Source organism: Branchiostoma lanceolatum, chromosome 13 (assembly GCF_035083965.1).
Source record: "Branchiostoma lanceolatum isolate klBraLanc5 chromosome 13, klBraLanc5.hap2, whole genome shotgun sequence".
Lineage (NCBI taxonomy): Eukaryota > Metazoa > Chordata > Leptocardii > Amphioxiformes > Branchiostomatidae > Branchiostoma > Branchiostoma lanceolatum.
Genome location: NC_089734.1, coordinates 2771599 through 2789330, shown reverse-complemented (window position 1 = coordinate 2789330; position 17732 = coordinate 2771599). Strand labels below are relative to the sequence as shown.

At 44.1% G+C, this 17732-nt stretch overlaps 1 protein-coding gene across 1 annotated transcript; it reads right to left on the bottom strand.

The window, feature by feature from the left end:
* Positions 1 to 355: 355 nt before the first annotated feature.
* Positions 356 to 14659, bottom strand: LOC136447260 (solute carrier family 23 member 1-like). Its single transcript, XM_066445986.1, has 11 exons — positions 14175 to 14659; positions 12079 to 12279; positions 9360 to 9517; positions 7246 to 7384; positions 6515 to 6696; positions 5519 to 5636; positions 5037 to 5193; positions 3906 to 4159; positions 3167 to 3440; positions 1566 to 1709; positions 356 to 824 (listed from the first exon to the last, which is right to left on the bottom strand). The coding sequence occupies exons 1-11, from the start codon at positions 14331 to 14333 to the stop codon at positions 484 to 486; spliced, it is 2127 nt and encodes a 708-aa protein (XP_066302083.1). The 5' UTR covers positions 14334 to 14659; the 3' UTR covers positions 356 to 483.
* Between the last annotated feature and the right edge of the window lie 3073 nt (positions 14660 to 17732).

Below are 17732 nucleotides of genomic sequence, written 5' to 3'. Positions count from 1 at the left end.
ACCAGACAATCAGAGATTGAGACAGCATGTGGATTGATCGACATGCAAGGCTACCAGGTAACTGTTAATCCATAAAGCCCATGGGGTAATGTCTGGTCCCCCCCCCCCTTCCCACCTCCAATGTTGGACAGCCTGTCTATAAATCCTAGCTAAAAGCCTCGATGCAGGTATAAGTGCAAGACCCAGCTTCCAACTCATAACACGCTGCTCCCCCCCCCCCCCCACACACACGCACACACACTGCCACTGTTGTTTTCCACATACCAGACACTGCTATTCCATAGAGCCCATTGGAGATGTCTGGTTACTAACCACCCCCACCCCCGACCAACCCCCAACCCACTCCCTCCCCACTTCCAATTTGGGACGCCCTCCCCACCTCCAATCTTTAGACACGGTCTGTCTATAAAGCCTGGATGCAGGAATTTAATATCCAAGCTAAAAGTCTGGATGCAGGTATTTGTGCGTGACCCGGCTTCCAACTCATAACGTGCTGGTCCTTGTGCCTATGACGCCGGGCAGCTCATCTTCGTAGGACGTATCCGCCGCCAGGTGATTATGGAGACGGTCTCCGATCATCGAGTTCATACCGGAGTCTTCTGCCGTGGCGTCGTTGACCTCGTACGCCTTGTCGTTGCCCGTACCGGGAGCCTCGGCGTCGGTGTCTGCCCGGGCGCGCTTTCTCCCGCAGGTCAGGAACGAGAGGAAGTCCTCGTGGAACGTCGGACAGAAGGGGATGTGGCGGAAACATGCGACCTTGCGGACCAGGTTCATCCCGAACGGGAAGTTGTAGCCGTCCATGTAGCGACCGTACTTCGGGTGGTCTGTGGATGGGAGACAGGTAGTAACAAAAGTTTAATCTACCTGCCAATGCTTTTGCAACTTGTGGCCTTCGTTACATGCCCACTGTAAGAGTGTTATGTCATGAGGCTGTTTACCGCGTGTGCAATAAAAACAAACAAAACATCTAATTTTCTAAAACTCTACAGTAACCCCTCTAGTCCCACGCATTGATTGTCCTGACACTTCAATTTTCTCCAGAAAAAATCCTCCCCACGCCAGATGGTGCATAGGGCAGTGCCCATCTCCGTTTCAATAGCCCTTGGGCCACACAACTTTGTGCAATCACTACAGCAGGGGTGTAGTCCACTACTAGTGGTGTGTGTTTGACTGCTATACTCTTTCCCAAATGCTGAGTACCAAGCAGAGAAAGCAGTATGTACCATTTTTAGTTTTGCTATGACTCGGCCGGGGATCGAACTCACGACCTACACTACTGTACCATGTGCAAGACAAACACTTACCACTAGGCCATTGCACGTAGACTCCTGGGAATCGAACCCGGGCCCGCCAGTCCACAGGCCATGTGCCTTAACCACTAGGCTGAAAGGTCTAGACCAGTTGGTCTAGACCAGTTAGACTTGTCAGTCAGTGGACCTTTTAGCCTAGTGGTTAGCGTGTTGGTTTTCCAATCCGTGCGGATCGGCGCAGGTTCGAATCCCAGGAGCGGCGTACTCCCCCCTTTGGGTTTTTACACTAGAACAAACACCCCTACAGACACGTACCCTGGATGACCCCCTTCCACTCGAGCATGCCCCTCTGCTCCAGGGTCCCGGGGACGGTGTTGTCCAGGATCAGCCCGATGAGACCCCCCACCGCCATGTTGGTGCTCAGCAGGACCGTGAGAACCTGGTCAAGCTCAGGCACTCCTGCAAAATGTGAAAATTAGCGTTGAACAGTGAATTGCATTTACCGTAAAATTCCTACATGTATTTATGTACGCACCCCTCCTAACATACACACCTTCGATTTGGGGATGATTGCGGGCCTGACTCAGTGAGTTGAAACGTTCAGGGGAAAAAAAACCCTAACGTACGCACCCCCTCTCCAGCATTTCGGTGGATAGTTAAGAGGTTGACATGATCATCCTTCCGATGATATTTACCGACTTAAAGGGTTACTGAGAAAATGTTTCTGGGCAGAAAATATAAAACAATTTAAATATATGTATTATTTATTCTTTATTACTGATCGTTTGTGTGGTAGCATTCCACACTTCATTTGCATGAAGATGTACCGTACTCTCATGCGATTTTTCCAAGGAAGAACCCCTCCTAATGTACGCACCCCGACTTTGGCGTTGGCCTGGAGCACCTGCTTGCAACTTGAAAAGTTTTAAAAGTGCCTATGTAAATAGGGAATTTACGGTACGTTGATGAAGGTTAGACGTCCAGGTAGTAAGATACGCCAAAAATAGTTACTCAAGCAACTGGATAAAATTTTGAAACAGTCAGACGTTTCAGACAGCATCCGCTGTCTTTCGCCAGTGACTAACGATAAGGACTGGAAAACAAGATTTATACCAAAACTCTGAATAGATATGTTAATGAAGTTAAGACAATTTAGGAAGTCTTGAGGTAGTCTTCAAAAGAAGGTTAATTCAAGACAAGGGTTCAATTTTAGGTGCACAAAAGGCACTACCGGTAAGTGAAACATTAGGCAAGGTAAAACAGGCATCCTCAATTGAGGTGAAGCATGATGCTTTTTCAAGTAGCTAGTGGTAGTGCAATGCGGCTTCGCCACGGCTCGCGTTTTGGCCAAGCACACCGGGTCACCCCTACTCTTCTCCATAAGTGTGTTGGGTTCTTTGAAACATTGGTGTTGGAAACATTAAGAAAACCAAAAAGGGTGGAGAAAACTGGTGGCCAGACCTTCTGTGGTGTCCCTACGGCCAAATAGTTAGACCAAGGGATGGATGAGACGAGAGTCATGAGAGAGTAAACTGTAAGTTGTTCGAGTACTTTCTTAGACAAAGTTTCTCTCACCGGTGTTGATGGCGTCAGGGTTAGCCTTGAGCCAGAAGGGCAGCACTAGGCCGAAGATGAGCGAAAACCCGAGGTTTCATGTCTTATACATGACTGTTCTGTTAAGTCAACCTTAACCTTATGTTATGTATTTATGTAGTAGTACTAATGCCCCTGACTCAGCTGTGTTGATGGCGCCGGGGTTAGACTTGAGCCAGCACCTTGTAATTGTTAATCCATAGATCCCATTGGGAACTCTGGTTCTGATTGCCTCCCACCATCACCCCCCTCCCCACATCTTTGGACACCCTGTCCCCTGACACCCTGCCCTGTTTAAACCCTATCTAAAAGCCTCTCCTCACCTGTGTTGATGGCGCCAGGGTTGGCCTTGAGCCAGAAGGGCAGCACCAGTCCGAAGATGAGGGAGAAGCCGAGGATGAACAGGTTCCGGGACAGGTTCAGGTCGACGTGGCGCAGGTTGGAGATCCCCACGGCCGTTACCATGCCGAACGTGCAGCAGAACAGCCCGCCGATGATGGGGTCCGGGATGGTCGTGAAGAGGGCGCCGAACTTCCCGAAGACGGCCAGAAGGATCATGATGACGCCCCCAACCTGGATCACGCGCCGACTGCCGACCTGTTGGACACACGCAGAGTCAGAATACTGTACACAATTGTCTAGATAACTAGACTACTGCATGCATATGTGAAGGGGGTGAAGTCTGCTATCTTTGTTTGCTTAGTTTCTTTTCTGTAGTTATAATTTTACTTCAAGTTCTTGGAAACCATGGGATTCAGAATGAAAAAAATAGGTTTAATTCTACTACAAAGAAATACGATTTGATTTTACTTCAAATTCTTAAGAGTAATTTTGAAACCATAGGATTCGGAATGAAAAAAATAGGTTTAATTCTACTACAAATTCTTGAGAGTAATTTTGAAACCACTGAGGAATGAAAAAAAAGACATAATCTTACTTCAAATTTGAAGTAATTTGAAAGCTCTCAGGAATGAAAAAAACAAACATATAATTTTACTTCAAATTCTTGATGGTGATTTTGAAACCACGGGAATGGATAAAATAGGACCTATCATTCCCTACCTTGGTGATGCCGATGGCGCCAATGTTTTCGCTGTACGACGTCGTCCCGTTTCCGGAGCCCCAGATCCCCGCCATGAGACACCCGATCCCTTCCATGCCAATCCCGCGGTTGATGGCGTGAATCGGCGGCGGCGGAGCACCGGACAGACGGGCGCAAGCGTAGTAGTCGCCCACTGACTCGACCATGGAGGCCAGCACGCCAGCCAGCATGCCGAAAACTCCGGCGGCGCTTACTGTAGGAATGCCCCATTGTCCTAAACAAGAGAGTACAATTTTAAAGATTAAGTATCTATCTATTTATTAACATCAAACAAGCGCAAGCGAAGTAGTCACCCTCTGAATTGACCATGGAGGCCAGCACGCCAGCGAGCATGCCAAAAACTCCAGCGGCACTTACTGTAGGGATGCCCCATTGTCCTAAACAAGGGAGTACAAAGATTAAGTAATGCCCTATTGTCCTAAACAAGAGAGTACAAAGATTAAGTAATGCCCCATTGTCCTAAACAAGAGAGTACAAAGATTAAGTAATGCCCCATTGTCCTAAACAAGAGAGTACAAAGATTAAGTAATGCCCTATTGTCCTAAACAAGAGAGTACAAAGATTAAGTAATGCCCTATTGTCCTAAACAAGAGAGTACAAAGATTAAGTATCTATCTATTCCTTTATTTTCTTTAGGAATGCTCCATTGGCCTGAACATGGGACTGCAAATATTAAGTATCTATTGAACTACTGGTATACATTTTCTGTAGGAATGCTCCATTGTCTGAACACAATGGTAAAAGGATAAAGTGAGGCCAGGCCAATTAAATTTGCTGCTTCTCAGATCTGAAAAAATAGTAGTTGACTGGAAAAACAAACGAGCACAAGCATAAAAGTCCCCCTATTAGTCGTGGAGGGTAGTATGCTGGCAAGCATCCTAAAAACATTAGCCTGCCCCCCCTTGTCCTAAACATGAGGGAACAAAGATTAAGTATCGACATGTATCTATTCACGTTAGGTTAGACATTCAGGAAATAAGATACGCAAAAAAAACAGTTACCCAAGCAACTGAATATGCCTTCCTTACACTGTTATATCTCATGTATTTTTGAAGTGGGAACAAATGAATAAACAAAGAAACAACACCTACCTGGGTAAGGGAAGTAGAACCAGGGTGCATCGTTCAGCACACTTGTCCGTGCGTCTGTCCTCGCCAGGTACTGGGGTTTGGTGGGGTCGTCGGTGTACGCCCCGGACACTGTCAGGATCACGCTCAGAACCCACGCACAGATGATGGCAAGAATAACCTGGCAAAAACACATTTGTAAGGGGTGAGTTGGGGTAAAAAGTTGCAACATTTTTTTAAATCTGATACTACTGTTTCTCTTGTACAAGGGGCTCCAAACTCATAATCTTTGAAACAGCTACAATTATGATTAGTCAGTATCTACTGACAAGGTACACAAACATAGTACATTAAAAAATACTATCATTAATATCAATATCAAGGTACACAAACATACATAAAAATGTCTAATTGAATACTATATATTAAAAGAACAGCAGGTGTAACAAAGATATTAAAAAAGGGAAGGCATCACTATGATTCTAGTTCTGGAATGGAATTCTTACAGGGAAGAGTTTGAAGACTGGCCACCAGATGACTCCACACTTCCCGTTCCTCCATCCGAGAGCCGGCGCCTTCACGTTGTTCAGGTACTGGGAGAACAGCAGCACCAGAAATATCGTACTGAAAACCGAAGAACAAGAATAAATTTTGACAAACATTTAAACATTTCACGCAAGAAAAAGAGTTTGCTACTTTGGGGGCGCTTTCGAGACGAACTCTGTCTCCTCATCAACCCGGCAATGTCAGATCTCGTCTTGGAGTTCTCTTATCACAAGAGACAGTCATATTCATAAGAAAAAATGTCAGCTTTGAAGTTTAAAGGGTTCCCTTGGAAACCAGTTACTCAGTTAAGTTAACTGAATGGACCACCCTAATATTCATAGATAGATAAATAACAATATAAAGAAATGAGAAATATTGTGTTTAAAATGGAAGAACAAGAACAAATTTCAGCTTTGAAAAAGTCAATCTTACAATTTGTGCTGTAAGACACTTAAACAATTTAGTTGCTTAGGTCTGTTACTACCACAACCCCCGTCCTGTCCTGTTTGGTCCAAATAATGTAAATCACATTGTGTAATTGTTAAAAAAGTTAAAGTTAAAGTGGTCCCATGCATCGAAGATGCGTAGGGGGGCGCCCATCTCCCATTCGTAGCCCTTGGGCCACACAAGTGCAAGTCCCTAAAGCAGGGGGCTGGTCCGCTGGTAGTGATGTGTGTTTAACTTCCATACTCTTTCCCAAATGCTGAGTGCTAAGCAGAGAAAGAAGTATGTGCCATTTTTAGAGTCTTGACCCGGCCGGGGTTCGAACTCACGAACTACCGTATGCAAGACGAACACTCTACCAATTAGGCCATTGCACCGGTAATTGTTGAATATTTCAAATAACCCACTGTAACAAACTGTACATAACTCAGGGAGGTGCACGCCCTTCCCTGGGCATGTAAGTTTGCAGTTTGAATAAATGAATGAATAAAGGCTAAAACAACCAAACTTACAAAATAGCGATGCCCCACTGCACTCCGCAGAAGTTCGCAGCGGGCTCGAAAAGCGAGAGCCCGACTAGAGCGATGGTCGGCGCGATGGCGAGGGGTCCGATGAATCGCAGCATGATTCCGATGAGCCCGCTGAACCCGATGAAGATTTGGAACAGCGCTGACACCATGATGGCACCCTGGATCTGGAGTTACAGAAACACAACAATGTCATTTACTAGTAACGTTTAGAACACTAGCCGTTTGGCACTCAATTCCCTATTGGTATTGGTTACTGCAGAGAAAAGGTTAAGGTAAAAAAAAAGTACTTCCGTAGCCTTTTTGTGGTTGTAGGGGTAGTGCGTTGTTATCCACTGTGTCTACTGAGTAGGGCACGGTAAATTGGAAGGTGGAGCCCATCCTTCTCCTTCTGTCTTTTTTCTTTGTAGGCTATAGGGGAGATTAACTACTATTGTACACCAGTATACAGAATATTCTTTAAATCTTAGTATCAGAAAAAGCAATATAAGTTATAACCTTTTGTTGCATTTTATTTGATGTATTATAGTTATTACTATAACTATATTTTGCTGACATTCTACTTTACTTTATTTTATGTTATGTTATGTACCCAAAATTCTTTCTGTGCACCTTGATTTTTTTCAGGTTTTGTGCACCAGTGAGTGAACCTATTCCCAAAAATGAATTTTGAGCCTTGCAAGGTCTAATAATAAATGAGTCCAGTGTCCTCTCACCTCCCTCAGCCTCTGCTGCCAGGTCTCGTTCTCCCCGAAGCCCTCCTCCCCCTCCGCCGGACACGACCACTTCTCCAGACTCAGGATCGCGAACGTCGGGACAAGGAACGTGTACGTGCCGCCTTGGACGATCGGCAATCTGGCAAAAACAAACATTCAAATCAGTATATATCTCTGTAAAGGAAGTTCACTTCCTAGCATTAGTATGTTAGGGTATCATGTTTTTTTAGACTCAGGATCGCAAACATTGGGACCATGAATGTTGTGTATAACTATAAGTACCGCCTTGCATGATAGGCAGCCTAGCAAAAACAAACAATTCAAATCAGAATCTCCATAGAGTTTCATCTATGTTTGCCTGGCAAGCGTTCTCCAAGCAGAGGTTAGGCTATGAGATGAGTTGTTTTAGACTCAGAATCATGAATGTCAACACCAGGAAGGTGTACGTAACGCCTTGGACGATCGGCAATCTGGCAAAAACAAACATATCATTATATTTAGAATCAATACCATACTATTAACCTCCGTTACCATTTATCAGGTCAAAGATAAAGATTTATCAGGTTACATATTCATCCGCCATCTGCCGGGTTACATACATTCATATTTGCCTATTAGTAAGTGTGTTTGAGAGACCTCTAGTGCATCCACCCCAAGGTATGCACTTGCCTACACTCAAGTATGCACAGTTTAGGAGTGCATTATATTGGGGGACATTGTAATGAAGATCTTTTTAGCTGCATTCATTCAGGGTAGCAGATGTGACCTGGCAGAATAATGATACTGGTAGTGGCAGAAGGCTTTACTTCATGCAAAACCTTTGTTTTAATTCTATTCATTCATTTTTTTAAAATTTCTACTTGCAAATATTGAAAATGGCATGCAAATTGCATGTTGCATGTGGGTATTTTGAGTCCTGGCTGGAAATACGTACAGTAATTCCTGTTTTATGAAAACGTGATTCATACCACTGATCCTATGTTCTTAAGCTTTTACATGTAGCTTGCCAAATCGCAAGCTGTTGACATTTTTTCTGCAATCTGAAAAGTCTGCAACTTACAGGAGGGTATTTCGAGCCCAGACAACTTGTTTACAATTCTATGCTCCCACGTGTTATTGTTGCTGTGAAGATCCACAAGGTGGTCAAACTGGTCTACAGACTACAGATGTCGGTAAGTGTACGTCATACTACAACAAATCTTTTCACATCCAACCAGGTGAAACTAATTGCTAATGATCCGAACCATGACAACAATGGCCAAGGACAGGACTCAAGGTCTGACTGGTCACCAAAGTGACTGCTGCAAAATCTAAAGGACTGAATGTTTTGAAGCTATCACTCAGGACTGAGGCATTTCAACAAACTTTTCACTTGCTTAAGCTAAGGCCACACCAATTTAATTTCTTGGTTAACAGATTTTTGTTTTGATTTCAGCAAAAAAAAAATCATGAAAACAGAAGGCTGGGGTGAAAACTTGCACCTGACCCTGTTCACTCCCTGAAATCGTATGCACCAAAGTACAAACTTTCCTCTGAGATTCTGTTTTCCTGTTGATTTTCCAATCTAGCATTTTTTTTTAAAAATTCGGTTAACCAAGAAATTAAATTGGTGTGGCCTAAGGTCCTTAAAACACAAGATGCTCACTCAAACCTTCAAATAAAAGGACTCTTTTTACATAACCAAGTGAATTATCTAACCCTACAAATATATGTAATACAGTGAAGTAATAATTATTCTTCTGTTGGTAAGAGATTTGTCCATTGCCTTGATGTTGGGTCCTTAGCTGAGTGCTAAGCAGAGAAAGCCATTTGTTAAGTTTCATCATTATTATTGGGTGGGCCAACTACTCTCTCTTCACAGCCAGGAGCTGAATTACGTAAAAGAACCCACCACACCTTCTGAAAAATAGCAAGGGCATGCCCCGGTGTGCGATGGTCCAAACCTTACAGTCTGGTCTGGGTTGACATCTTGAAAAGGTGATAGTTCACCTGTTATGTCAAACCTTCCACAAATGCGGTAAATCTAAATAAATAAATAAATAAATAGATAAATGTTTGGGGTATTTCCAGTCTTGCACTTGGAAAAAACCCATTATTTTGAAGGGTGAGCTCACCGGATACCGATGGTCGACTGCAACAGAGTCGACAAGCCGGACACGAAGAAGATCGTGCTGATCAGCTGGCCCTTAACGACGTTGTTCTCCCCGACACACAGCGGCCCCGACAGGATCAGCGGCAGCGCGACGGTAGCGCCGAACATCGTCAGATAGTGCTGGAAACGAGGAAGAAGTTCGTTAGAAAGTTTTATTCCAAGTTCATGCCCGAAGGCTAATTGCAGGTTCATTGTAGAAATATAGGGGAAACGTATATGTGACGGTGAACTATCAGTGACTGTCTTTGTTGTAACAATATACTACACGTACCTAATAGTACAAGTGTTGGCTATATCTAGACAAGCTGGGTTTGACTTATTTTTTGGAGGCACCGCGAACCTGCATTTACAGCTTACTAGTAGTATGTGGGAAAAAAGACATCTCTTTTCAATGGTCTTAATTTCATTAATAGATCAGCATGTCTTCTGTTCATCATATACTAGTAAAGGAGTGATGATAGATATATGATAGCTGATGAAGGTTTAACAAACATATTTAATCGCATTTATCTCAACATGAGGTGAACGGAAGGGCAAGTCACTCAACTCCATTGATTGGCTCAGAGCGCTAGTGTCTTAATTAATAATAAATTAATCACTGCAAGTGTTTTACAGACAGTCAAGGCCTAGTGACACTGAGAGCGCAGGTGTCTTAATCACTACAAGTGTGGGGTTAACAGATCTAGGTTGACCAGAGTTATTGAACTAAATGGAAATGGAACTTTGACTCAGTCTTGGCCTGCGTGTCTCCAAAACTTAACCAAGAACTTCAACTCTTTTTGTGCATGATATGCTTGGTAGCGGACCACCGTACATGCAGGCTAAAGAGAAAGTAATCGTTACAATCAGTGTAAAATAAAGGGTATGCCTAAACACCTCACCCGACCTCATCCGACCTCACCCGACCTCATCCGAGTCTAAAATGCAGTGTATACGGGACAGGGACATCATTTGACGATCTGGCCACGTTAAATATGCAATTATGAATGCAAAACAAGCAGCAAACTCTAAGTATTTGCCAGTTTTTATAAGTTATTCCGCTCTAACGGGTGCCGCGAAACCCCCATATGGTGCGTATTTGGGTTGTAAACAATGGCGAAACCCCGCGGAAAATAGATCAACTTTGACTCGTCAAATCTCGTTTCTGACAAAAGTCTGATTCCTCTGAAGCACTGTAGGAGATTGGTGAACTTGTTACGATACCGGAGACACATTTATATGCTTGATCTGACCTATTTTGACTGCACTATTGAGCTTTTTCCGTGACCATGCATGTCTTGATACTCAAAAGGCGCGTATCACCCTTCTATCTTGGAAACGAGCGGAGTAACTTATAAAAACTGGTAAATACTTAGAGTTTGCTGCTTGTTTTGCATTCATAATTGTATATTTAACGTATCCAGAACGTCAAATAATGTCCCTGCCCCGTATACACTGCATTTTAGACTCGGATGAGGTCGGGTGAGGTCGGATGAGGTCGGGTGAGGTGTTTAGGCATACCGTAAAATAAACTTGCCCTATGAGTCATCCAATTCGTGTAAAGTTCACTTGTCCTAATCCTATTGTGATGTAATTAACCTGACAAGAATATGTTTCAACGTGACTACTCTTTGACACTTTGTAACAAAAGTTTACTTTACGCTGACAAGACAAGTTTATTTATACACTGATGAAGACAGCAGATAGGTTGTTCAAGTCTGTAGAGAACACAATAAAGTCGTGTACCTTAGAAAACTATGTTGAATTACCGGGGCTCCTATTTGACATTCTTGTGTATTTAGTAGGCCAGAGTATACATGTAATGTTACATGTACAGAGCTCGACATATCCAAATATACAATCCGCAGATTGTATTTGTTTGCAATGCAATCATTTTGTACTTTCCCAGGTTTAAATTTACAAAGAATTTAAAGCTCGGTATACTGAATCACAAGCAAGCTCATGCTGTATAATACATTATGTCATGCCTGGGCCTGATACGGGTGTTCCGGACCGTGTGATAACTATCCGGATCACATAGGGTTCGGAGGTGTTATCACACAGGCTTCCATGGAATATTTCGAACGCATTTCGAGCGCGCCGGTTGTGCGGCCGTCGGAAATTCGAATACCGGATTCGGAGATTGGAATCAATGTTGCTACAGTTTCTTGTTCGAGGACACAAAACTCCCTCAACTTCTGGCGCATTCCGCATTGAAATGTAGGTTTTCTCGGGTGGGTATACCCCGTGTTGTATTCTATATGAATAGAATATCATTTTCAGAAAAGAGTAAAATAAATTTCCACTTTGAATCACTCTTCGATGAATTCTGTATTTATTCTAAAAAGAACTTCCAAGTAAAAATTCTAACAGCTCAGCATGCAATTAACAGATAACGGCAAGAAAAGCTTTGGAGTGGGAGGGGGGCAGTCTGACTCGTCTTACACATTACATTTTCCTTACAAAATCATGCAGCATTCAGACGATCCATAGCCCTTCATAATACGATTCTTAAACAAACTATATTTCAAGAGGACTGAAGTTGCATTTATTGAGTAAATTATTACCCAAAAATCAAACATTTACAAAAAATGGCGCGAAAAAACAACCGGCGCCAAAACAAAACAAAGGACTTCTGGTTTAGACAAGAGTACTTCTTGTTGTTACGGTTACCAAAATAATCAAAGTTATCAAACATTTACCTGGAATCCAAGCAGAATACACATCGGCCATGGCGGGACGTCTTCGATTGTGTATTGGAGGTCTAGGTCGTTGTAGGGCGGCGGGTCCGAGACTGGCGTGGACGATCGGACATTCGCCGGGATGCCGTCGAGATCTTCGTCGGAGCCTCGGGCCGTGAAGCTCCGAAGCTCTTCGTCGATGAGAGCGTTCTCCCGCTTCTCCTGCGGAAAATCAACCGGGAACATCGTGAGAGATCGGTCTAGAAAGGCTGGATTCGTTAGAGAGAAAATTCCACGTGGTTTTGTAGAGGAAACCGGCACACCCGGAAAATATGGGTTAGTCACTTCCACGGTCACGAACGATGAGTCATGTCGCCACAATTTTCGGATTGCGCGCCATTTTCCCGCTATCACGTGCAGCGTGCATGATGGCCGAACAACCAATCAGAGACCGTAGTTCACCACACAATGGCCAATCAGAGATCAGCGTCAAGCGTCAGGGAGGAGGTAGGGCCAACGGACGAGACTATGCATCAATAGGTAAAATTATAAGAAAGGATTCGGTTAAATGTACAGCTAAAAACATCTAACATATCACATTTTATAACAATTAGCAGACAAACTAAGTATAAATATGAAAAAAAAAGTTTGACCCCGTTTATAGTATAAATTGAGGCGAAAAGATGGCAAGAATATAAAAGTTTACCTCCGGTTCAATATGTACGTCCAGCAGAAGCGAAGACAGAACCATCTTATTTTGGGGGGTAACTACTTGCACATACACGGCGAAAATAACATATTTTTGCCACATTTGAAAATATAGATTCTTAACTTAGGCCTACATATGTTTTTCAGAGAAACATTCTAAAAGTAATCAAATTACATAACGTTAGAGATGGCATTCAACTCCCCAGAAGGGTCCACTATGAAATGGTCAACCTGTCTAACGTTATATTTCATGCATGGAATGCAATTCAACAGCAGAAAACATTAACAAAGTTGACAGCTATTCCGACAAAGTGTCAAAAATTCATTCGATCGAACAATATGGCTTCTGTAAAAATGTGCCAAGTTACTATAACTGTTAACGTTGGTTGTTTTTTTTTGTGATCCCCCCCCCCCCCCCCCCGAAAGTAACGCTACAGCCAGGTGCAAGCACACCTGTAACGTTAACTTTAAACTCGAAATCCGGATCCTTTTCCCTTATTAAAGCCACATCTATTTCATCTTTCAAATGTAGAAGGGAGCTACTCAAATGACGAACAATGGTAAGTACAACAGAGAGTTTTGAGTTGAAATAAACGAAGTAATGCACACCAAAACAGAAAAAAAAAAAACACGTCCAAACTCTCGAAATGGAACAGTCCGTTTTAAAAGACCACAACATTGCAACAGTGAACAGACAAGTCAAAGCCCTGAACTTTGAACGGGCACATTTAGCGATGTCAACACGGGAAACAATGGGTTCTTCATTCATACTGACAGCAACATTTGGACAAGGGCGGCACGAAATTTCGACATAACCTCCTCAAACGGGTTTTTTTCTTTCTTTACCCAAATGCATTTCTGTAAAAGACAGCACAACACATGCATGAACCCCCGGGCTAAGTAACGTCCGTAATTTCAAACCATCGGACCGACATGATTACATGTAAACAACATGCTTGAAAAGGTGCCCCCTACAAGACCCTACCAGCCTCAGAGTCAAACCAATCTTTTGTGACCATTGAAGATACTTGAAAACAATGGTCAGAGTAGAAAGCTTGCCACTATGGACAAGATTCTTATTTAGTGCTTTAGTCAATACGAAAAATAATCCAAGGGGCCATTAAAAAGACACAAAAAGTGGCAACAAATTGCAGGTGTTGGCTTGTACGCGATTGACTGTAACATGCATGGCATCTATCGTCTTTAAGCGGCTATCTTCGGGGTAGACGGGGCTCTCTGTCGCCTGGGTAATCGTTTGCACGCGGTGGTTGTTTTACTCGTAAGACAACAACCGACCGGGTGCCAAAGATCACCTCGGCGGCGGAAAGCCCCTTCTGCCCCGAAGAGCGCCCAGCCGGCTAGCGCCGATAGACCGGATGCCAGGTTAGGTTGTCTGTACTTCGCTTTACCTCTGGCCTTTCGATCCAAAAGATAGGACCATCGATGCCCTCTTTAGGCTCCACGCCTCTCGCCTGTGCGAAAATCCGCCTGAGTTCATCCCGACTGCTGGTGTGGAACACAGAATCGGATCCCGCTGTTGACGCCTCTGTGCCAGCGACGGACGACATGTTGCCCTTTTATTCCGCGTCGAACGCAACAGGTCGACCAACAGGTACCTCGGGTGACTGTGTCCCCTTTCTCAACCCAGCCCCCGTTTCGCATGGCTGGCGTTCCGGTTTGTCGCGTTACAAAAGAGCTAGTGATCTGCGTGACTCATCTACACAATCTTGGAGTCCAAGAATAAATTCGAAGGCGAGGTAGGTTGTCACGCTTCAGTTCTAGCTGCCTGTCTGTTAGAAACGTTTGTAGAAGCGACAACCTTTCACAACATTTCACACGGTTGTGGTGGAAACAAGGAGCCGGAACTTCGAAACTTTACCCGCGGCTTTGCTTGCAACATCTGCTTGGAGAGTGCTAGATAAACACACCTGTGACCTCTGACCATTCACTGACCCATCACCGACCACTCTCGCGTACGCGTACCGTGAGAATGCAGGAACGGGTCGGACAGGTAGGTCAGCGTTACACCTGCTGGTTTGAAACCTCCTCCAAGCTCCATAGAAGGCTCGACCAGGCCTCCTTATTAGCCTCTGTTGCAGGCTTCCTCGCGGCGATTTTTCAACTTATCGGGGCCAGGTTCTTTGGCTGGGGGGCCGTATCTGCTGCGCTTGGGGACCGTATATACTTGAGGCCCCGTATCTGCTTGGGATCCTGTAACCGCTGTGTGGTAAACCTGCGCTTTGTCGCCTTCAGCAAAGGCAATAGTGATCAAGAAAGTCTTTCAAATGGACAATCAATGTAGCAGGTACGGTCCCCAAGCCGGATACGGCCCCCAGCCAAAGACCCTGGCCCCGATAAGTTGAAAAATCGACGCGGGGAAGCCTGCAACAGAGGCTAGCTTATAATAAACTTTTGCAGCCAGCCCGTAACCATCAGCCAGACTGAAACGAATTACATAAGCCCCGAAAAAGGCCCGACAGAGCCTGCTACGGAGGCTACGTCAAGTAGGTGTGAGTTTTCGCGCAATGAAAACAAGAGGAAGCTGTTTACAACATTACGGAGCTAATTACGGAATACTCTTTCTCGGAACAACGAAGCAAACAAACATATAAATAGATACATCAATAGACAAATGATAGAAGTCTGAAGAACGGAACAAATCAAATCACCAAATAGATAAACGAATAGATAACGAAACGTGCTGGCTAGAGAACAGGCTTATTAGGACAGCTTTAGGAAGAATAATCTACAAGCAGATCTAACGGTTGCAATGACTGTATCCAACTGGCAAAAGAAGTTTTCATTGCAACCGGAGATCTACTTGGAGATTACCTCAAGTACTGAGCGGTCCTTATAAAAAAACAAGTGGTTGATCATATTCTGTCATCACTGAACTGCCACCTTGCGGAAACTTTTAGAACTGCAGGGACGACAGTATTCGTTTCCGCTCTGACGGTAGATCCTTTTGAATCTTTCCTAGCAGATGAATTAAGCTGGGTAATTTGCTGGTGTGTGTGTGTTTCCAGGTGTATTTAAGAACGGCTTAATAGATTGTGATGATATTTGGTAGGTGGGTAGGTCGTGATAAGTACGAAGAAAGTCACACAGTAAACCACTAAACGCTGTTCATCTGAGAGACATTTAAGGGGTTAAATTTTCTTAAACGTAAACTAGCGTTAAATTTACTCCTTAGGACTCTATACATCAACTACAACTACCCTGATTTAGTTGATTTAAAAAATCAAGTTTAGCCATCCTTAATGCTGCTTTAACCTGAGTACCAGCCTTTCTAGCTTCCGTCCGCTACCCAAGCTCCGCTGCGCTACTGGAGCTTGGGTAGCGTACGGAAGCTAAAAAGGCTGGTACTCAGGCTAATACTGCTTATGCATAAAGCAAACAGGCAACCGGCACTGCGTTCTAAAACCTATCAAATCTATTATACAACATTTGGTACAATAGGGATTGGCACCAACCTTTTTCAGTTCATGGTTTTTGCGGATTAATTTCGGAGACGCCGACTGCAGCGCTTCCACGAACCTGCTCCTGTCGGCTTTTTTCAGCACCACGCCACTACCGGATGGTGACGACGACATTGTAGCATGGAACCTGAGATAGATAATAAGTTTATTACGCGAAGGCTAATTGCAACTGGTACATGTAACATGAAAGGACGGACAGACAATGTGTAACATTACAGCATGTGACTATCCTAGTGAGTACCTAGCTTCGGTTAGGGACGTCCCTCGAATAGGACGTTAAATTAAATGGAGGTCCCGTGTTTGAGGAGAGCCACACCTCGAGCACGTAAAAGAACCCACCGCACTTATCGAAAAGAGTAGGGGTCCTTCCCGGTGTGAGTGGATCAAATATATCTGTCCGTATATGCAGCTTATACTCTTCAGTACAAACTTGGTGTGTTACGCCATGAGGCGGTTTACAGGACAAGCAATACAAACAACTCGCAATGTGATTTTATCTTTCGACCCCACGAGGCCACATCATATGCCCACGTGTACATGTAAGACCTACTCGTGTTTCGTTACACTCACTTGTCCAGAGAAGCGGCGCGGTTGAACCTAAGCTTTTATTGTTTTCAATCGCTTTTCTAGACAGGTGGATTTACTGTAAATGCATTTAAGTTCGCGTGGTTTTATTTCGCGGAAGGGAGAAAATGGTGTGTTCGCGGGGGTTTTAAGTTCGCGTTCGAAACAATAGCAGCGCTACATGTCATATTTAAAGTGGGCCGAAAACGTTTTGCGGTGGTTTTAAGTTCGCGCTGAAAGTTCACTGCGAAAACCGCGAACATAAAACCACCGCGAACATTTCTGCATGTACAGTATCCCAGAGACCACTCGAGGATCGGTTTACGGCCTCCGTCCTATCACATTAGATCCCCCTGTGAATCTAGCTGGTGAGTCGATAGTGTGCTCAAAGCGACCGCCCCAAAAGCCTGATCATGAATAATCTCCAAGCAGATCTCCACGGTGCCAAAATCGTACAAGCTAGCCAGAGAAGCTCCAGTCAGCCAGAGAAGTTGTCAGGCACCGTCAATAGAATCTCCTTCTGCCAGTTGGATACGGTCTTTGCAACCGCTGGGTCTGCTTAGAGACTAGATCATGAGTACTATCCTCCGTAGTAACCGTTGGCTCCTGATCTTTTCGCTTCCAAAACGATTGAGCCAGCGGTTTAGTACTACGGTAGATGGTGTATGTACCCAGGCTACCGGCTACCGACAAATGAGCCCGATTATACCCATAGCAGCAACAGACTCGGTAGGCAGATTGTATATACAGTTTATACAACTGTAATAATACGAGAATACGCCAAAAATAGTTACTCAAGCAACCGGATAAAATTTTGAAACAGTCAGACGTTTCAGACTGCATCCGCTATCTTTCGTCAGTGACAGTCCCCGAAGATCTGGCATAAGTAGGTTTTATACCAAAACTCTGAATGAAAGTGTTCAT

What these genes read in the sequence shown, in the direction of transcription:
- LOC136447260 (XM_066445986.1), bottom strand. Translation starts at nt 14,333, where the DNA reads ATGTCGTCCGTCGCTGGCACAGAGGCGTCAACAGCGGGATCCGATTCT. An exon ending in TTTGGATCGAAAGGCCAGAG is followed by an intron (nt 12,280 to 14,174) that starts GTAAAGCGAAGT and finishes GATTTTCCGCAG; the next exon opens with GAGAAGCGGGAGAACGCTCT. An exon ending in GTTCTACTTCCCTTACCCAG is followed by an intron (nt 4,160 to 5,036) that starts GTAGGTGTTGTT and finishes TCTCTTGTTTAG; the next exon opens with GACAATGGGGCATTCCTACA.